Source organism: Cavia porcellus, unplaced genomic scaffold (genome assembly GCF_034190915.1).
Source record: "Cavia porcellus strain 051 isolate PalLab524CR breed Dunkin Hartley unplaced genomic scaffold, mCavPor4.1 scaffold_37, whole genome shotgun sequence".
Taxonomy (NCBI): domain Eukaryota; kingdom Metazoa; phylum Chordata; class Mammalia; order Rodentia; family Caviidae; genus Cavia; species Cavia porcellus.
The window spans coordinates 10,632,903-10,654,205 of NW_026947520.1; the positions used below are offsets into that span (position 1 = coordinate 10,632,903).

General features: G+C 49.7%; 2 protein-coding genes and 1 long non-coding RNA gene across 7 annotated transcripts in view; 2 read left to right on the forward strand and 1 right to left on the reverse strand.

Moving 5' to 3' along the window:
* Positions 1-6,948, forward strand: part of Dpp8 (dipeptidyl peptidase 8) — a 57,059-nt gene extending 50,111 nt beyond the window's left edge. For all 3 annotated transcript variants that reach the window (XM_005000765.3, XM_005000764.3, XM_013145464.3), the window contains exon 21: positions 2,616-6,948. In XM_005000765.3, the coding sequence (XP_005000822.1) occupies positions 2,616-2,738 (123 nt within the window). In that variant the 3' untranslated portion in view covers positions 2,739-6,948. The remainder of the gene's footprint in view (positions 1-2,615) is intronic.
* Positions 6,949-15,156: 8,208 nt separating this feature from the next.
* LOC134474740 (uncharacterized) lies at positions 15,157-16,992 on the reverse strand. Its single transcript, XR_010045590.1, has 2 exons — positions 16,558-16,992; positions 15,157-16,215 (listed from the first exon to the last, which is right to left on the reverse strand). It is a non-coding gene; the product is annotated as an uncharacterized LOC134474740 (long non-coding RNA).
* A 92-nt stretch (positions 16,993-17,084) lies between these two features.
* The window catches only part of Igdcc4 (immunoglobulin superfamily DCC subclass member 4), a 33,109-nt gene continuing 28,890 nt past the window's right edge, over positions 17,085-21,303 (forward strand). For all 3 annotated transcript variants that reach the window (XM_063243287.1, XM_063243286.1, XM_063243288.1), the window contains exon 1: positions 17,085-17,196. In XM_063243287.1, coding sequence (XP_063099357.1) covers positions 17,127-17,196 — 70 coding nt within the window. In that variant the 5' untranslated portion in view covers positions 17,085-17,126. The remainder of the gene's footprint in view (positions 17,197-21,303) is intronic.

Below are 21,303 nucleotides of genomic sequence, written 5' to 3' on the forward strand. Positions count from 1 at the left end.
ATGGAATAAAAATTCAGAACCTGCTGAAGCCAGGCTGGACTCCAGTCTGTGGGACTCCATGCCTGTGGCCCTGCTCGGGGACCGTGAAGAGGGAAGTGGTGGTGGTGGTGGCAGGCTGTCCACTCCCTGTCCTCTTGTTTTTCTTTCTTCCCTTAGAAGGAATGGAAATGCTGTTTGATTTCAGTGTTCTACAAAGATTTTTAAAACTCGGTTACTCGGGGTTGGGGATTTAGCTCAGCGGCATAAGTGCCTGCCGTGCAAGCAGGCGGACGTGAGTTCGATCCCCGGTACCAATAAAAAAGAAAAAGACAAAAAAAAAAAAAAACTCAGTTACTCGGTTACATGGTCTTTAGTTTTCTTTTGCATTGCCATTGGCCCAGAAATCAGAAGTTATCCTCTTCTATTGTTCCGTTTCTCTGACAGATAGACAAATAAAGCAAGAAGAGTTCATTCTTCCTTTCTGTTACTTAAAAAGATTATGTGCTCATGAGAAATGAAAAACATTTATTACATTTGCCTTTGTATTTCAGTTGACATTTCTGTTAAGCTGAAATATTTGTCCATAGCATAAGTTTTCAAGCTTTTTTTCTGGCGATTGTGTCTGTTGGTATTTCTCACCAGGTGCAGTGGCACATACCTGTGTCCCAGTTACTCAGGAGGCTGAGGCAAGAGGATCACTTGTGCCCACAAGTTCTAGACTAATATAGCAACATAGTGAGACTCCCATCTCAAAAAAATTCTCATATAGGATATTAAAATTGAGAAATATTTTAAACATTGCCAGGTAAACTGTCATACACTTGTAATCCCAGCTAGTTGGAAGGCTGTAGCAGAGGATTATAAGTTTGAGGCTACCAGAAATTACATTGCAGGACTCACTCAAAAAGGAAACACAAATTAAATATTGATTTAAAATAACAATAAATTATTATCTATTGACAGAATTACTTTTATTATTGAAAAATTTATATAGCACAAATACTATTAACTAAGAAAATAGCATTATTTTACTTTCATAAATCCCCTACAATAAAAGGTATGTGTCTAGCTTGGAGAAAACACTTGAATTCTTTTTTTGTTTTTTTTTTTTTTTTTCTTCCTTTTTTTGGTACTGGGAATCAAATTCATAACCTTAGGCTTGCCAAGCAGACATTATACTGCTGAGCTACATCCCTGGCCCAACACTTGAATTCTTTTTTAAAAATTTTTAATTTTTTTGGTACCAGGGATTGAATTCACGACCTTGCGTTTGCCAAGCAGGCACTTACGCCGCTGAGTTAAACCCCTGGCCCCCAACACTTGAATTCTTGTATCTCCTTCAACATTCAGCCCTGTGTGCTACGTCATTTTTGCTATATAGTATGTGAAGAAACATTGAGCCTCACAGAATGTATAGTTGAGAAATGGAAGAAATGTTTTATTTAGCCTTTTCATATAATTGTGGACATCCTTTGCTGTTGCTCTAAAGCTAGATAAGTGATACATAGGATTTAATTTTTATAAAATCTGAAACCATATCTATGAACTTTTTTTTGATACCAGGATCAAACTCAGTACTTTGTGCTTGCCAGGCAGGTGCTTTGCCGCTGAGCTAAATCTTCAGCTCTCCATAAAGCTTTTATACGTTAAATATTTATTAAATTTTCTATATCAAATACTCTTCTCAAAAATACTGGTCCACTGTGTTATGTCAATTCTTCATATGTTGACTGTATTCATTATACAATGTTTAAATTCGGTACATTGATATCATCACTAGTTTCATCAGAAAGGTAAGAATAAGGAAGTTCATTTGTTAATAGCAGTAGATGCAGGTTTTCCACATTGGAATTTTTATTCAAGAGCTCAGATAGTATTGTTGACAAGCAGACACTGTTGAATCTCTGAAGTGACCAGCTTCCTTTCTTCATTTTTGAGGAAATGTTTACCACATTGTTTACCAAAGTCCAGTGGCCATAGTTGTCAGTCACTCTGTGAAGGGGGTGGAAGGCCATCAAGGCCAACAGTCCACCTTGCCCTGGGCCCCGTAGCTGCCGTCCCCGGGGACGTGGTGCATGTTTCCAGTACTGATCACCGTCTCCCATTCAACAAGAGTTCCACTCTAGGCTAACAGCTTTTAAAATTCCTAATTTTTACTGCTACTTTGTGAAACTGGAGTTTTCTTTCTTACTTCAAGTGTGTGGTGGTGAAGAAGGCTGTGCACTTCAGTGTCACTGCCTTCAATTCTTGCCAAGGCCCCTGCTGAGTAACTCCCATTGTGCCATCGTGCAGTATAGGGAGTAAAGTGAATATACTGATCAGTGAGGGCAGATGATGTCTTGGTATTGTTCTGAATGGCCTGAGGTGCCCCTTGGAAAAGTTCCCGAAGGCCCTTCAAAGTCCGCAGCCCGCACTTGTTGGTCTACAGAAAGGTCCTTCATGAAGCCCTACAGGTTAGGATATAAGGAATGAGGAGGAGAGGGTGTGGCCTTTCAATAGAGGGTCATGTGTCATACCTGTGGAGAGACTGCTCTGTGATATGAATCTCATTTAAAAATCTCCGGAAAGCTTTGGAAGGACATGTGCCATTAAATTCTTCTTCTCTTTTTTCCTTCCATATTTTATGTCTTGTTAAGATCTATCCTCAGGAGAGACACAGCATCAGAGTCCCTGAATCCGGAGAACATTATGAACTGCATCTTTTGCACTACCTTCAAGAAAACCTTGGGTCCCGTATTGCTGCTCTGAAAGTGATATAATTCTGTGCTGTGTAGAACTCTGGCATACACTGGCTGTTAACCAAATGAGGAAGTTGAGGCAACAGAGAACACAGAATTGATCGTCACATTTTGGTACTTGTCATGTAACATCTTCTGAAAGTCAATTTGGTGCCATGGCGGCGGCTACAGCTTGTAAATAGTAATCTAATACCTTACACACACACACGAGTGATACCAATTTCTGAGGGATCCAGCAATACCACGAAAATAGCTGAAAGAAGACATTAGCACCACATGTCCATACTTCCCCTGTTTTCACTTTTTAATAGCATTATAAACCTCATGGACTGATTTAGTGTATTTTTACAGTATACTTCTGAGTTTGTTCAAATATATTAGTGATTGGTTTGGTTCATTTCCAGAATCTCTGACTAGTTACAGATTTGATAGCACTTAATGTAATGAATAGCTTATGCCTCATTGCTTGGGATGTATCCAGCATGTAAGACTAATCACTGTTAAACCTTTGACTTAACCAGTTAATGATTTTTCAAGGATAACTTAGTAGTCTCCTAAAGATGCTTATTTTGGCTCTGACCAGTTTTTAGCCAATTTAAATTGTATCTGGTATAAATACTTCTCACTTTTCTTTGATGATATAACAGAGTGGGGTTTTTTTTTTTTTTTTTTTTTTTCCTTTCTCATAAAGGCAAGTGACTGTATATGTAGCATGGATTTAATTAGTCTTATGATGTTAATAATTACAGGCAGGAAAAATTTAATCAGATGATTAGAGAGCTTAAATATTTACAGGCAAGTCATACCCCTTCCCTCCCCCTTTAGAAAAAGAAAAGAGTACATATTTACTCAGATTCAGAAAATTTAGGCCCAGTTTCCATTCAGTATTTCCTTATTAAAATGCTCCAGTGTTTTTGGGGTGGGAGAGAGTGTCAGGGGTGAATGTGAAGAATGCGGGTGGAGGTGGCCAGGGTCTGCTTAAGAATTAAGCATAAGTCTTTCCAGCAAAAGTGGTCATGTAACACATCGGGGAGGTGAAATGGAAACTCCTAGAACATTAGTTAAGGAGACCAGAATTAAGAAATCGCTCTTTTAACCCAGCTGCAGACTAACATTACTCAGGGGAATAAAGTTCCATGGTTATGATTCCAGTTTTTAAAGTTTTTGTTTTCCTCTCAATTTTAGACACTTCATATATTTAAACTTTATCCTCCTTAAATTATTGAACATAATTTAGATATTGTGACCTTATAGCAAAAAGATTTTCAGACAAGCTCTGTACTGCAGACCAAGCCCTGGCAAGCCCAGGCTCCCTGTGGCCGTGACCTTTCCCTGCTTCAACCCCACCCGTGACTAAGCCGGGTGTCCCTGGTTTCTGGTCCTGGTTGAGCTCTGCCCTGGCAGAGTCTGCAGGGGCCACAAGGGCCGTGGAGCCAGTGGCTGACGGGGAGAGCGGCTCTGGGTCTGACCCTTGGTATCCCAAGCTTCAGTATCTGGAACGTCTCATCAGTACCTTTCAGTGGCCCCTGAGAGCTCTTTTATCCCCGCTCGGCGTCCCCATCCCCCTCAGGGAGCATGGTCTGTGTGGGTCACCAGCTAGGGCCTTCATCCCAGATACCCTTGGTCACAGAGGCGGGGCAGAGGCCTGGAGGACATGGCAGGCAGGTGGCCTGTGCTGCTTTGGCTGGGCAGCGGGGGTCTGGGGTTGCTGGCCATGTGTTTATATTGTTTGATAGATTCCACAGTTGTCCTTGTTGTCTGTATATATATTGATTTTCATGTCATTTTCATGATATTTTCTCATGCCAAGATTTGTTTATATTTTTTTCAGTGTTAAATTAAATTGATTTGGGTAACTTTTCTTCCCCAAGGAAGTATATTCCCTCATGACTTAAGCAGACCTCTGACTGCTGAGGGGGGGATGTTTGGACAAGTTGGCCTCCACAGATCTGTTCTTACATGATTATGTGTAAAGTACACATGGGATAAAGCAGCTTTCAGGCAGCTGCTCATTGGAAACCTCCTATCCACTTAGGTTTTCTCCAACACCGCTTCTCTTAATGAGTTGTCCAAACAAATGTTAGAAAGTATCAGATGCTTTTTAATTCACAGGTGCTTCTCTTCTGCATCTTGTCTGTTTTCCTCCTGCCACCAGGGATGCTCATTTTATAACTTCCAGTCATTTAAATGCTATTCTTCCTCTCTAGGGGAAAAATACCTGACTGAACTCACCTGCGAAGAGATGTCTGAATTTGCTTTCTACACCCAGTGTAGGAGGCATAGTTAACTGACACAGTCAGTGGAAACCACTCTCGAATTGTTTGTGCCCTGGGTACGGTGTGAAAGGCAAAGCAACAGTCTGATGAGAGCCAAAAAGTACTAGGTTAATGCAAACTAGGCTAACAGGCTTAATGCAGTTGAACAACCATCACCAAGTATAGTTACTGAGCATTGTAGAGCAGCGAAACTTAAAATCTGAGATTTATCTGGGATGCTTACTAAACAAAATGCAGTCCGGAACCTTACAGTCTTAGAAACTTGGGTTCCATTGTTTTGGGTGTAGAGTAGAAAATTGCATTTCTAGCCAGGCGTGGTGGCCCATGCCTTTAATCCCAGCACTCGGGAGGCTGAGCTAGGAGGATTGTTGTGAGTTCGAGACCAGTGTGGGCTACAAAGTGAGCTCAAGGCCAGCCTGAACTGCATAGTGAGGCCCTGTCTCAAAAAAACAAAAAAAAAAAGAAAGAAAATTGCATTTCTTTTTTTTTTTTTTTTTTAATTTTACTGGTATACTTTTGATGTACATATTGATCACATTCATCATAGAGAATTTGAACCTGAGTGTAACATACCTTGATTCTTTTTTTTTTTTTCCCATTCCCCTTCCTTCCAGCTCCCCCTTTCCTCCTCATTCATAAATGCTTTGGGAAACTGCATTTCTCATCATCTTTCTAGGTGATCTGAAATCAGATGTCTTGTGGACTACTTTAAAAAACTCTTCCTTGCTGGAATTCAAGTAAAAATAATAGGTGATTTTTACACTGAACTGATTTCATAAGAACCTAAAAAAGTAGTCAGGAAAGGCATTGGCTTGGGATGGCTCTTGGCCCCTTCTCACCCTGAGGTCTGAAGATCCATCTTGGAGTGAAGTTTTTCCCTCTGGGCCATTCCTGGCTCCTTTCCAAAGGAGAAGGTGAAGTCACAATGTATGAGTTACCTTTATAAAAGAATGAAATACAGATACCGTGGCTAACTTTTTAATTGTATTCCTTACAGAAGATACAGCCCGCCCTTCTGTACCATTGTTCTCTCTTTAGGGGTAGAAAGATCCCAGTAAGATCTCTCATTATTACAGAATCCTGAGTTTTCAGGCTGGAGTAAGTCTTTGCTGTGAGCTCATGTTCTCACTGGCTAAGGGAGGACCTGCACCGTGGAGAGAGGAGGAAGTGTGGCCACGCAGCCCGGTAGCATTCAGCTCGTCCTGGACTCTGTCCAGCATGCTGTCACCTGGTGACTAAGTGATATATAGAAACAGCAGATTTTTAAAGGAAGTATTTATTAATATATTCCTGTAAAACATTGTAAAGGTAGCCACATAAGATGGTTAATTTTTCCATTCTAAAGTAAATGCTAAGCATGCTTGTTAACAAAGCAGTACTTCTAATTAGTATATTCTGAAGTTAATTAAAATCATTACACCAAGCGTAGGGGTTTGGGGAATTGGGATATAGAGTAGAGCCTTTGCTTGAGCCCAGGAACCCATCTTAGAGCTATTTTATATTTTTTTAAGAAGGGACTTGGCCATATCTAAACTAGGAGAGGTAATGTGAGTGCCCTTTCCCTGCAGAGAGCGAGGAATGAGGAAACTTGCCTGGCTCCCAGCCAAACCTGCCCACCTTGCAGCCCAGACTGTCAGTGTGAGGCCCTGGACCCTACATGACTGTCACAGGCCCCTCCGAGAGAAAAGAGACTTGTTTGTGTGTTTGTTTTTTAACAACCTCAATACATGTTTGTGTTGTGTTCAGCAAGGTTGCAGTCACATCCTTCATTCTGGAGCATAAGTGCCTGCTGCTGGAAGCACTGACCTGTACAAACGAACTGCATGTCTCAGTCCAGTGGGTTTATGGGTGTTCTCATTTTTAGCTACATGGCTTTTAATCATGGAAGTGAAACATTAGTTTTGTTGCATTTTATTACAGGTTCTTGGTTGCAATAAAGATGCTGCTGAAATTAATTGATTTAAATATTCCTTCTCCCCCACCCACTTCGCACAGACTCGCTTTGATTCTTCCTAACTATGGAGCAATTAATAAATGTGAACAAGGCCATGCACTTGCAGTGGAGAAAGAGAGGCTAGCTGGGGTTTTTAGTCTTGAGTGCTAACCAGTTGCACTGGAGCCCAGTGGGAGGGAGGGGCACAGAGACCCACTCTGCCAGCAGCCAACCCTGCAAGTAGTTGGTGCTTGGAGCCAGGGATCATTGGAGTCCCCTGAGCAGCTGTGGTTCTTGTGATTACCCCCTGGAGTTGACTGGTTTCTGCATGCTCGAGAAAATTTTGAGTGAGTTTAGTGTAATCCTGTTTTTTCAGACATTTCTTTGACAATTCTCTGTTTTTTTGAAACTGTATTAGAGGCTGGGCGTGGTGGCCCCGCGTTTGAAAGGCTGAGACAGGAGGATCCCCATGAGTTCAGGACCAACCTGAACTATAGTGAAAAACCCTGTCCAAAAAAAAAAAAAAAAAAAAGCTGTGTTAGAGCAAAGACAGGAGATGTACCTCTATAAAGTTGGTACATTTGGATTTGTCGGATGATCCTTCCAGAACATGTCCGTCATCTGGATGGTTACACTCGCTGAGATGGTAGTAAAATGTGTGAACACACGGTGGTGCCTCATAGTGGGAAAACCTGCAACTTGGTCAGACTTACAGAGGGATAATGACCCAAAAAAGTAAGGATGGTGGCTGTATTAGTGTCTTAAAACTTTTGTATGTAAAAATCACTAGGGACGGGGCTGGGGATTTACTTAGCTCAGCGGCATAAGCGCCTGCCTTGCAAAGTGTGTGGTCATGAGTTCGATCCCTGGTACCAATAAAAACGAAAAAGACCAAAAAAAAGACAATCAAAAATCACTAGGGATAAAGATGATCATTAAACAAAGTAATGCTAGACTCTGCCCTTTCCACCTGTATCAAAGGTGCTGGGATAATGCGTGGCGGCTCCTTGCAGCCAGAAGTGACAGGCCTGACCTTCATTGCCAAAGAGATGAGGGTCTCAGGAGAGGGATAGCCTATTTGCAGCACCGTGGTTGAGAAGGTTTTGTAGACTACCTTGGTGTCCTTACTGCACCTGGATTTATTGCTAATTAGAGATCAGCTGTCAGCCCTGCCTTCACAGCCTGCAAAGGGAAGAGATGCAAACCAGCCAAGCAGCCGGCTGGGCTCTGCAGTCAGGCTCAGCCCCAGCCCCAGCCCCCTCCCAGCCTGGCCTCTTTCCACTCACTGCTGATGTTGGGGTGCACTGGTGGGGCCTTTGGTATTTCTGGAGGAAGTGGAATCAAATCAGCTGCAGGATGAGACCCTTGTAACCAGAATACAGTTTTATTTGGGGTCTGATACCATTTGAGGAAAGCATTAAGATGTAAGTGTCCATCAGCCTGGCTGCCCCTGGTGGCCTTGGCCCTGCTGATCTGAAGTGGGCTAAGCTTCCAGCTCTGGTGGGGATGCAGGATGGCCCTGGACCATCAGCTCCTTCCCGAAAGCTGTTCCTCTCACCACCCCGGACTCGGGTTCCTTGTTCCTCTGCCACAGGTGCACTGGACAGGTGCTGGGCCCCAGAGCTGTGCCCAGCACTAGCTTTGAATCCTTGTGTAGAAGCTGAGGGAAATAGCAGGGGGAGCTGGCCCTGGCCAGCACCAGAGCCCCGGCTCCTCTCTTCATGGAGGAGACGTCTAGAAGTGGCCAGCGCAGTGCTTTGCAGGAGGCCACACTACGGCTCTGGGGAAGGAGCTGTCCACGTGGCCTGGGCAGCGGACAGCACAGCTGTACATAGTCTGCCCGGCACTGCTGTGTGCTATCTCTCAGTTGCCGCTCCAGCTGGGCCCAATGGACAGGAGCCACAGCAGCTCACCTCTGCTGGGTGAGTAGGGTTCCAAGTAACTTCAGGGCAGCCCCTTGGGGCCCGTTCAGCAGGTACTTGGCCACGGCCATGCGCCAGGCCTTTGGTAGGCGATGGGGAAGCAGTGGGAGAGGGCTGTCCATGCCCTCCGCAGGCGCTGGGAACCAGACTCAGCTCCAGGGATGCTGCCACTTCTTCCAGCCAAGCTCAAGCATACTCCTCCTCCCCGTCTAGTGATGCTCTGGTCCCCAACCCAAGCCATGTTCTACCTGACATTCAAGACCCTGTAGCACCAGCTGGTAGTCCCAGCTATTCCGAAGGCTGAAGCAGGAGGATCACTTGAGCAAATTTGTGGCCTGTCTGGGCAACACAGTGAGACCTGGCCTCAAAAAGGGGGAGTGTGGTGCTGTGTCACGTGACCTGTCCTCAGTTTCCTCACATTAGCTGGTGCCTCAGCTAGCTCTTCCCTTCCTGCACACAGCCCAGCACATGCCTCCGAGTCGGAGTCAGGCTCCCTGCGCAGTTTCCCACCACTTGAGAGGCAGTTGAGCACTGCTGCATCTGGCTTCCCCTTAGCCCTGCTGCTTGCTAGCTTTGTGGGCTGGCACTTGTTCACAAGCTGTCTCTCGGTGCTAGGTGAGAGGAAGAGTACAACAGAACCTTCAAGCGGTGGTGCTGAGGCTTGAATTTCATATGCATAAAGCTCTCAGCTCCTAGCACACAGGAAAAGAGCTCAATAAACGTTACCTTGGGTGTGGCATCTAACTCTGCCACACTGTTTGCTGCTGGTTTTCTTTCTCCATTTAGATGACAGATTCTGAAAGCAGGCCCTCTTCGGATCATTTAATTCTCCCCATAGCCCCACAGAGTCAAATCGGAGGAATCACTAAATACCTGACTCCCCAAAACTTCCAAATGCAAAATATCTGACCTCCCCCAGTTAGGGCTGTCTGATATTAGATTTTAAATTCCACAGGACACGTAACCACTTGTAAGACTGCAAAAGAAACCAAAATCTTCTCTAATACAAGCATTTAAGGCTTTTCTTTTTCTTTTTCTTTTTTTGAAGGGCTCAATTTGAGACAAGGTCTTGCCGTGCAGTTCAGGCTGAACTTGAACTCACTATTCTTCCTGGAAACCAATCTTGGACACCAGATAAAGGCCTCATTTTCCATATGTTGAGTTTAAATAAACTATCTTCTAACTGGAACAGCGCAATCAACATTCCACATTCAGATCAACTGTTCCTTTTCTTCTCTCTCAGCTTTGTAGCACAGACTGGCCTCAAATTTGCAGTGATCCTCCTGCCTCAGCCTCCCAAATGCTGGGATTATAGACTTAAGCCACCATGTGTACTTTAAGAGTCCTTTAAAAGATACTTAGAAATTGTTAGGGGCCAGGGATTTAGCTCAGCAGCACAGCACCTGCCTGGCAAGCTCCAGATCATGAGTTTGATCCCCAGTACCAAAAAGAAAATTATTTATACTGACTCCCATTTGCTTATAATTGGGCATGGAATTTCGCATTTGTGTTTCACTGATGTATAATATCTATATTTAATGCAAAAGGCACGCAACTTTTCCTCTGGACTTTCCCTTGTCCGCTCTTCAATCCAGCTATTGCCGTAAACTGCACTGTACCAATTAGAAGACAGAAGTTTATTTAAACTCAACATACGAAAATGAGGCCTTTATCTAGCATCCAAGATTGGTTTCCAGGAAAAATAAAATAAGCAAACCAGCTTCACAACGATGGATTCTTGATTCAACTTTCACTTTCTATTAGCATCTGCTGTACACGGCACCCATCAAATCCAGCCTCAGGTCGACTGTTCCTTTTCTCTCCCACAGATTTGTCTTTCTTGTGTCCGTTTTTTTTCACTGAACATAATGTCCTCCAACTCCATCCTTTTTGCTGTGAATGCCAGGGTCCAGTTGTTCTCGGGGGTTGAGTAATAATCAGTTATATACATGTATCTTTCTTTCTTTCTTTCTTTCTTTTTTTTTTTTTTTTTTTGTCTTTTTCCTTTTTATCGGTACCGGGGATCGAACTCACAACTGCCTGTTTGCAAGGCAGGCGCTTATGCCGCTGAGCTAAATCCCCAGCCCCTATCCCACTTTCTTAATCCAGTCTGCTTTTGGTGGGCACCTGACCTGCTCCATACATGAGCGTTAGATGTAGGCATGCAGCTGTCTCTATGACGCTGAGTGCATTCCCTTTGGGTATACCCTCAGCAGTGCCAGCCCTTTATTAAATTTTACTCTGAGGCCAGGTATCACTAAGTCGTCCAGGCTGACCTGGAATTTGTGACCCTCCTGCTTCAGCCTCTGAGTAGCTGGAGTTACAGGTGTGCACCACCATACCCAGCTTCACAGTGATTTGCACTTTCCTGATGAGCTAATATTGTGCAATATTTCATATGGTACTTCATTTTTATATTTCTTCTTTTGAGAACTGTATACACACACACACACACACACACACACACTGAAGGTACCTGGGCCTTTTTATTCTATTTAGAGACCACTTGCTAAATCGCTCAGGGTGGTTTGGAACCAGCAATCCTCCTGCCTCAGGCTCCACTTACAGTTTAGATTCCAGGTTCTCTCTCCATGCTCCAGTACTGAGATGGAAACCAATGCCTTTGTACTGAGACTTTTTTTTTTTTTTTTTTTAGTTTTCTTTCTTCTTTTTGAGAAAACATCTTGCCTCTGGGACTCTGAGGCAGGAGGACACCAAGTTAAAGCCCAGTCTTGGCAATTTAGCAAGACCTCCTCTCAAAAAATATTTAGTTCAGTGGAGGAATTTTCCCAGTGGAGGGCTTCAGGATGGAGCAAGTGGAGAAGACCACAGATTCCAAGGCCTCATCTCTTCTTTTGCCTGGAACAACTTAGTGTTTTCTCATACATGACAGAAGAGCATGAAACGAAGAAGTGAAAATTCCTCCCACTTTACAGGTGAGAAAGCTGAGGCCCAGACAGGACTACCAGGGCATAGAGCTGGCAGGTGGCACAGCTGGTACCGAAACAATCTCAATTTCCTGAGGCACAGGGCCTTCCTTGAAACTGCAAAAATAGTAGCTGAAGAGTCAATTGCGTGCAGTCTCCAGGAATTTCAGTCTAAAACTCCCTACTAAATTCCTAAAATCTAGCTGGATGTGGTGGCGGTGTGGTAGCACATGCTTGTAATCCTAGCAACTCAGGAGGCTGAGGCAGGAGGATGGCTCCAAGTTTGAGTTCAGCATGGTTTACATAGTGAGTTCAAGGCCACCCTGAACTACATAGTGAAACCCTGTCTCAAAAAATAAAAAACAAACATAAAAATCTTAGAATCAAGGAACTATGCCATTTGCCTGAAATCTGAGTTCCTTCAGGGATTGAGCACACACTGGGTGAGTCTTGGATGTGAATTTCTCTGAATCTGCCTGTGAGAGAATGGGGAGCTTGGGAACAGAGGGGAACTTGGAATCTGATGGAATTAGGTTCAGATCCAGCAGCTGTCACCCTGAGCACCCCCTCTGCTTTCCTAAGCAGGGTTTCTTGGACTTGAAGGCAGGGTTTTGATGCCCTCCCAGAGCCAGCGTGAGGCCAGAGCACTGAGTACACTGCTGGCACAGACAGGCGTGGACATGATTTATGAGGCCGGAGCCAGCGCTCCCGATGTCCAGCCGACCACACCCATCCACAGCTGCCCCAGGGCATTGCCTGCCTCCAGGACCTGAGCCGCCAGGCTGCAGCCTGGGAAAGAGATGGATGCTGGGAGGCAAGTGTTAGCTACATGGCTCAGCCTCAGGGATCTTGGGAGAATAGCCGGTTTTGAGCCGAGCGCAAGGGGGTACAGAGGCTTCCTGTGGGGTGACTGGACTCTACCTGGACCTCTGCTGCTGCCCACCTGGCCACCCAGCTGCGCTGGGTTCTACTGCACAGGGCTTCCAGGGAAGGCACTGTCTCTGGAGGGCTTGTGGTGGGGACATGGTTTAACCTCTGAGTTGGTGACACATCCTCTAAATACCGATTACCACCAACGTGTCTGGGGAGAGGCCACCGTCACAGCAGCTCAGGGAGGTGGTGTGGGAGACTAATCTTGGTTCCACTCATCAGCAAGCGGGGCCCTGAGCAGCTCTCAGACAGAGCCGGGGTCTGGGAAATGTCAGAGAAGCGGTCGTCGCTCTCCAGGGGATCTCCTGGAAGTGCAGACAGACATGTAAACAAAAGAAAATCCGTTCCAAAGAGAGATGCTGAGTGCTGTGTGCCCTGGGAGACAGCAGTCAGGGGTGTTGGCTTTGGTCCCAAGAGACCGACCGCCATGCTATCTTCTGCTGCAGTGTCATCTACTGTGTGACCGGGGCAAGTGACTTAACCTCTCCATGTCAGCTCGCTCTTCTATAGAACAGAGCTAATATCTGTAACACTTCATGGAGTAGCTGTGAGAAAATGCATGTAAAGCTCCTATGTCTATAGTATGGCACTCAACAAACTCAAACCAGTGGTTTTCCAGGCAGTGGAAAGCAGATGGTCAAGGAGACTGTACGGTGGGACATCTGAATGGGGAATTAAAGGACAGATGTGCTAGGGAAGAGAAAGTCACTCCAGGCAAAGAGAGCGCTTTGCATGTAGGGAGAGAGGGGTGCAGAAATGTAGCCAGCATGCCAGGTACAGGAATCCTGGATCCCCCAGCTTCCTGCAGGAGCAGGGGCGGCTCTGAAGGAGTGGGCGATGTTTTTACCAGGGGCCATCAAAAATAGGGTGGGTGAGGCTGGGCGTGGTGGTGCATGTCTGTAATCCCAGCACTCAGGAGGCAGATGCAGGAGGATCCCTGTGATTTCGAGGCCCCCATAGGCTCCATAGTGAGTTCAAGGCCAGCCTGAAATACAGAGCAAGACAGGTCTCAAAAAAACAAAAACAAGCCAACATAGGATGGCTGACGTTGCCCAGCACCATCCAACAGAAAGACGGCCTCCCCCACCAGCTCTGGCACTGTGGGACTTCTGGCTCTCCCCCCAAGTAAAATCCAGGAAAGGTGAGTGCTTGGAATCAGCTCAGGGCATTGAAACAGCCAAAGGCATGAAGTTGGGCTTCCAGAATGCTTCAGAAACTGTCAGGAATGATGCAGTGAGTGTTCTCGGAAACCCAGGTGTTTAGAGGGGGATCTGCGCCAATGTGTCTTTAATAAAAAGTTTCAATTTAACCATTCACTGCATTTTTGTTCATATCTTGTGACTTGGAGCTAATTCCACAGCAAAACCCTAAATAACATGTTTATACTGTCACTTGGATTTTTTATAAATTTGGATGCATCACCCTGTATTGCATGCATTATCTAGTGATGTCTTTCAAAGAAAGATTGGAATTTGGCTCTTTTTCCTTCTGTTGCCCCCAGACATGCATCCACCCCCAGCCGTGCAGCATGCTGTGATTTTCCTGAGGTGCAGGGCAATGCCTCCAGGATTATCAGGACAGGAAAGGGGCCAGTGGCCACCCAGGTGATAAGCTTTGAATCCATTCTCATTCATGCATAACTTTTTGTTTCACTTTGTTAACTGTCTTTCAGTTGATACACATATACTAATTCCAAATGCTTCGGCCTTGCATTGATTTATCTGTTTGCCTGCTCGCCACAGGGTATTTCTGAGACACATTTTCATGGCAACACACAGCATTTCAGGGATCTGATGGGCAGAAGTTCTGATGGGGTCTTCTGAGCATGCGGCTCTTGTGGGTGGTGCTCCTCCTTCAGATAACCGAGTCCTGAATCCAGGCAGCCAGCAGGGGCTGTGCCCACCTGTAGACTCCACTGCTCCCTCACCCACGCAGTCTTCCTCCTTGGCCTCACTAGACACAGGGTCCCTCCTCTTGCCCGCACCTGCCCCCGTAGACAGTGGCCGGTATGTTTTATCCTGGGCCCTGCACGTTGCTGGATGCTGCTTTAGCTGTGTAGATTTCAGCAGAGACTCTAGTGACAAAAACCCTGTGTCCAGGAGCCCACATTGGGGAGGGCAAACTGGCAGTCAGCAGGGCTGCCACTGGGGTGACTCATGCCCAGCACACACATGGCCTGGGGTTCAATCCCAGCACCGCATAAAAAGAAAAGAAACGCGTACGACGTAAAGCACGACTGGACGTGAAATTGTTGACAAGAACAGAGTAGGAGGGGCTGGGATTTAGCTCAGCGGCATAAGCACCTGCCTTGCAAGCAGGCAGTCGTGAGTTCGAACCCCGGTACCGATAAAAAGGAAAAAGACCAAAAACAAAACAAAACAAAACAAAACAAAACAAAAAAAAAACAACAGAGTAGGAAGGAGAGAGGAGGAGTCCAGTGCTGGAAGAATCTTTTTTAAAAATAAAAGCAGACAATTTATTTGAAGGTAGGGGAAGGACAGACAGACAGGGACAGGACAGCTACTGTGGACAAATGGGGAGTATTCACAAGGGGACTACCCTGGATTCTGGTCTGTGGCTCCTTTCCCATCAGGCCCCCAGAATCCAATGGGTTCTGTGCCCGTCCTTGGTCCCCCACCTTGGATTTCTTCTGGTCATTCGAGGACATCTTGACAGGATCTAGTGTGGGGACCGTGCTGGGCCAAGGTGGGCGGGTGGCAGAGGCTGCACAGGCTGGGAACAGAGGCCGCAAGGGGCTGGGTGTGGCCAGAGAGGAAAGGAGGGCACAAAGGGGGTTGGGGGCAGCGGGGGTCTCTGGGTCAGATGGACCTGTGCCTCCTAAAAAGGACAGTAGCGCTGGCTCTGAGATGGGTTCCCATGGTAAGCTCTGGGTAGTCATGACATAATCTCACCGTGACAGGGTCACCCTGGCTGCCACAGGGAGAGAAAGACAAGGGGGGACAAAGGCAGAAGCAAGGTGACCACAAGGAAGAAGTGACCCCACCGGTCCAGGTGAGAGGTGGGAGTGAAACAGAGAGACAGGAATGAGTGTTTTGGCCAGGGCTTTAGTTCAGTGGAGTAAACATCTGCCTGGCAAGCTCCAGGTCATGAGTCGGATTCTTGGTACCAAAAGAAAAAAAAAAAAAAAAGAGTGACTGTTTTGACCTGGCCAATGGGAAGAGTGGAACTGCTGGGAGTGAGACAGGGCAGTGTGGGGCCAGCAGGACTGGTGGGGGGTGTCTGATGGAGCTGCTGAGTACCCAGGGCTGGGGTCCAGGACAGGCGTCCACACTGCAGGTAGACGTTTGGGCGTGGCCAAGGTGGAGATGCTCTTCAAAGCCTTGAGCACCCCAGGATGTCACTGAGCGAAGCAGGTGTTTCCAAGAAGCACAGAGGGATGGACAGGTCACCGGCATAACTGCCCAAGGCCGAGAAGTGCATGAAGACTGCGTGGTTCCCCTGCACAGGCAGAACAGCTTAACAGGCCCCAGGCCGCAGAGCTGGGACATCCTGGAACCGGAAGGGAAGGGCTCTTAAGTAAATCATTTCATCTGCACGGCTCTGGTCACCCTAGCCTGACCTTTGAATCCCTGGCTCTGGAAAGAGATCCTTGTGGAACACTGAGGCAGCCAATGTGGCCAGGCCAGTCAGAAGAGGTCCCCGGAAGAATGGGGCGAAGGGTAAGTGGGCGGGTGGCAGAGGCTGCATGAGGGGCTGGAGATGCTTGTTCAGGTCAGCCTCTATCTGCTGTTCCCTGCCCTTCCCCCACCGCAGCCTCAGTTTCCCCGTGTGTAATAGCAACAGCGAGTTCTGGGTATGGAGGTGAGTGTGGCAGAGGAATCAGAGCCCCACCTGGGTTGTCTGGTCACAGCAAGGCAGGACGGAGGACCAGGGCTCTGACCTGGAAGGGCAGCGGAACTGGGGACGAGGCCGGTGAGGAACCTATCCTGTCCTGGCCGGGTCTGGCGAGGTGGCCAGAACTTAGGCCGCGGGGACGGGTCTCGGTGGCAGAGGGGCCACGAGCCTGGGCTCCCCCATCCCCAGGGTCTGCCTGCAGAGCCTGGAACAGAGATGGAGGTGATCCCGAGGCGGCAGCGGGGAGGAGTGGAGATGCGGAGGTCCGGGACGCGCACCCTCGGGGAGACGCGAGCCAGCCCCGGGACCCGGCGGCCGAGCAGGGCCGGCGCGAGGTGGCGGGGTCCCCGCGGAGCCCAGCGGCCGTGCGCGCCCAAGATGGCGATGCAAGGGCGGGCGAAGCGCCCGCGGCCCGCGTCCCCCCGCCGCTCGGGCCCGGGCCCCCGAGGCCGCGCCCCGCCCCCGCCCGCGGCGCCGCGCCTCCCCGCGCCCCTGACGCCCGGCGCGCCCTCCCCCCGCGGCGGCGGCCGAGCGCCCGGAGGCGGCGGCGGCCCGAGCCGGGCCCCATGGCGCGGGGGGACGCGGGCCGCGGGCGCGGGCTCCTGGCGCTGACCTTCTGCCTGCTGGCCGCGCGCGGTAAGGGGCGCGGGGGCGGCGGGGCGCCCCGGGCTGCGGGGACCCGGTCCGCGGCGCGCGGGTCCGCGGGGTGTGTGTGTCCCCAGGGCGCCGAGCCGGGAGCGGCGCGTGCGTGTGCGTGGCGGGGCCCGCGCGTGTTCGCGTCCGCAGAGCCCCCACGGTCGCGCCGCGGCATCGGCACTGGTGGCTCCCGGGACGCGCCGTGCCGGCCCGCGCGTGTCCCGGGCGAGAAGGCGCAGGGCAGGGGCTGCGGGTCTGCGCTTCCATTTGCGCCCAGGGCGCGTGTGACCGGCTGGGGCTGAGCTTGTACTTGGCTTTTGGGGAGTGTCCTTGCCCAAAGTGGGGGGACCGCGGCGGATTCAGGAAGGTGGCACAAAACTTTCAACTTTGCCCGGTGGGTGTGGTTCACTGGGGCCAGTTGGGGCTGGCGCGGTGGCGGTGTTGCGCCCCCCAACCCCGTGGCCTTAGGGGCTGCGCGGGGGACAGGAACCAGTTGCTTTGGTGGCGGCGTCCGGCACTCGCCCTCCGGGTGGGACGCGTGTCACTCGCATCCTGAGCGTGGACCGGGTCAGCCAGGCCTTCCCGGGCTCTCACCCCGGGCGGGAGACAGAGGGGAGGCCGGCGAGGGGGCGAGTGTGCGCGGAGCTCCTTCCTTCGCCCCAGCCCCGACTGCGGGTCCGGTGTGCGTTTGGGGGGCCCAGGAAGGCTGGGGGAGGGGACGGGCTGCCCGCTTTGTTCCCTAGTTCTCGCGTCCCCAGCGCGGGGGTGGAGGGGGGCCGAGGATGTGTCCGGGGCGAGTCGAGGAGGGACTTGGCGGTGGGGGTGGGGAAGGGGATTCCGCTCCAGCTGCCGCGGCCTTGCAGAGACTTAGCCAGGCCACGTGGGAGGGAGGCGGGCGGCGGGAGGAGGGGGACAGAGCCTCCGCGGGGCGGCCCCAGGCCCATCTCCAGCGGGAGCGCCGGTGGGAAAACAGGGAGCAGTGGGGGGCCTCCTCCCTCTGCAGAGACACGCCCCACTCCTGCCCGGACTGCGGTGGTGTCAGGTGAAAGGGCCGAGGAGGAAGTGTCAGGAGGCATCCGTCTGCCGGATCCCAGGGGGTTAAGGGATAGTTGTGCTGCGCGCGCGCAAACACACACGCACACACACCACACACACACACACACACACACACACGCACACTTTGGCTCTTCCAAGAGCTTCTGGAGCGCAGTGACACCCGGCCAAGCGGGATCGGGGCTGGGCACTGCAGCGCAGCAGGATCCTGTGGGGACCGCAGCCCTGGCCTCTGCCTGCGCCTCATTGCACAAGGCAGGGCAGGCCCCGGCGGGCTGTGAGCGGCTCCAGCTCCTCGGCCGGCCCTGGCCCCGCCCCTGAGTGTGCCGAGCTCAGCAGCGCAGGGACGCTTTTGCCTGGCCACCCTAATGTTCCTTCCTTCATTCACTGCCCAGCGTTTGCTGAGCAGCTGTTACTGGCCCGAGAGCGCCGGGTGTCTAGAATGCAGTAGAGAAGGAGGCGGCCCTGCGGGAAGCTTCAGGGCTGGGCTTGGGGTGGGGAGGTTGGGGACAATTGCCCCGGACCCTGCAGAACAGGGGCTCCTGAGCCAACCAGGGAAGGTCAAGAAAGGCTTCCTGGAGAAAGTGATGATAATACAGGGGTGGTGCAGGGGCTGGGGGGGAGCCCCAGGAAGAAGAATCCTGCTGATGAAGTTCCCCAGAGAACACAGGAGGTTCAGTGTCCACTCACTGCAAGGGGCTAAATCTGGCTGGAGTTTAGGGCACAAGGCCAGAGAGGTGGGCAGGTGGGGGAGGATCAGGAGAGGAAGCTGGGGAGGGTGGTAAGGCCCGGCTCAGGAAGGCCAATGTCACCCTAGCACTGGAAGGCACAAGGTCGCCCTGAAGTGAGGCTGGTGGCACTGGCCATGAGGTAGCCCAAGTGGCTGCCTTCAGTAGCTGCTAAGGTGGTGGAGACTGTGGGACACAGAGGAGAGAGGGAAGGAGAAATACTCCGTCCACATTGCTGGGGAGTGGGGATTGGGGACCACAGAGTCTCTCTTAGGAACAGGGCGTAGGAACTGTCTGTCTGAGGCAGTGGTGGGAAGCTGAACTCTTTCACCACACGCAAGAAACGGGGTCCCCCTCCCACCCCAGTCAGAATGCAGGGCCCAGGAGCCCAGAGGTCCAGCAGGGGCTCCAAGGACGGGGGCGCTTTCTCCTCACTGGAAACCCTCCTTCCCTCCTGCTTGTTTCTCAGTCCGGAAGCCATCTGCAGGCAATTGAGGTGGCTGCCGGGACCCATCTCAGAGGTTTGGAGCCAGGTTGGCTGCTGGCAGTATCTGTGCTTAGAGACTCTTATTCAGCCGTCATCTGAACCTTGGTTGATCCTGTGTGTACTTTTGTGGCCAATTAGCATTTCCAGTTCAGGGATCTCATGTTTAGAGCTTCATGGAATGTCAGCACTGAAACAAATTTAGAAATGTAAAACAAGCCCATTTTATAGATGAGAAAACTGAGCAACTTCCTAGCATTTCACAGTTTAGGAACTGCTTTTTTTTTAAGGGGGGTCTTTTTTGAGACAGGATCCACTATGCAGTTCAGACCGACCTTGAGTTCATTTTGTAGTCCAGGCTGGTCTTTAATTTGCAACAGTCCTCCTGCCTCAGCCTTCAAGTGCTGGGATTTAGGAGCTGAATTCACGGAGAGTGGAACCTATCTTGGATGCTGCCTAATGGAGCAGCCTTCTTACCCTTCCCTGGGGGAATAGACGCACACCCCCAAGTTGCCTTCTATGTGCTTGTGAAGAAGTTTGAGCTTTAGGCCTGCTCACTCTGTCCTCTATCTGGGGCCTGGAATCCACTCTTCTTCTTTGATTCCCTCCAGCGTCTCTGAGGTACAGCAGCCAGACTTGACAGGGCATCCCAGATGTCTTTTTGAGGCAGTCTGGGGGCTCCCAGCTCCTGGGGTCCAGAGGAGTAAGAGTGGCTCTGAGGGTATGGACCCCAGCCTGGGCAGAGCAAGGCCTGGGGGAGGATGGGTGACCAGAGCAGACGTCCGGGCCCAGCATGCTGTGCTGCGGGCTCCCTCTGCCTCAGTGTGGGGCTGGGGCGTCATGTGGACTCGAGAGCGGCCAGGGGGTCAGGGAAGACAAGGATCCAGACCAGGATGTGTGGTTTGATACAGGGCTTGGTAGATTGGCACATAGTCTGAGCCATGCGGCAGGGGACAGGCAGTGTGCTAAGTTCCCAGCCCTGGTCACATCTGGGCAGTTGCTGTCACTGTGTACATTTTAAGTTTGTTTGTTTGTTTAGGTGTCTGGATGCAAGGCAGTTTCTGTCTATATTACATCATCCCTGCCTCTGAAGGGTGTCAAGTGCTATCTTTCTTGTATTCTTTTTGAGACAGGGTTTTGCTATGTAGTTTAGATTGGCTTTGAACTTACTATGCAGCCTAGGCTGGCCTTGAACTTGCACCAATCTTCCTGCTTCAGCCTCGCAAGTGCTGGGGTTACAGTTACACCACTCCTGGCACATTACTGAAATTGAGGTGTCCTTTTTTTTGATAGTACTAGGGCTTGAATCCAGGGCCTTTCACATGGTTAGGCAGGCACTCTTCCACTGAGCTACACTCCCAGCCCTTCTTAAATTTTATTTTATTTATTTATTTTTGGTACTGGAAATCAAACTCAGAACTTTGAGCTTGCCAGGCAGGTGCTTAGCTGCTGATTATATCCCTAAGCCATTAAATTTTGAGTCAGAATCTCTTTAAATTATCCAGACTGGCCTTGAAATCTGAGATCCTCCTGCCTCAGCCTCCCTAGTGAGATTATATGCACGCACCCACTGCCCAGCCAGTCCTATCTTTTTTAGGGTGTCTTTGGATGTCCACCATCCCTTCAGGGAATATTTTTGAAGCCAGGCACTGTTCTAGGTACTAAAAATTCAGAGACCTGACTTGGTTGGAATCCCAAGTTTGCTGCCCAGTCATGGAGAGAGAGTTGCAAACCAGGAGTGATCACTGCCTGGGTGTGGGGCAGAAAGGGCCCCCTTCCCCCGTCTGTGTGAGGGGGTGGGGCAGCCATTTGCAGGAGCGGGTGTGGCACCAGGAACATGGG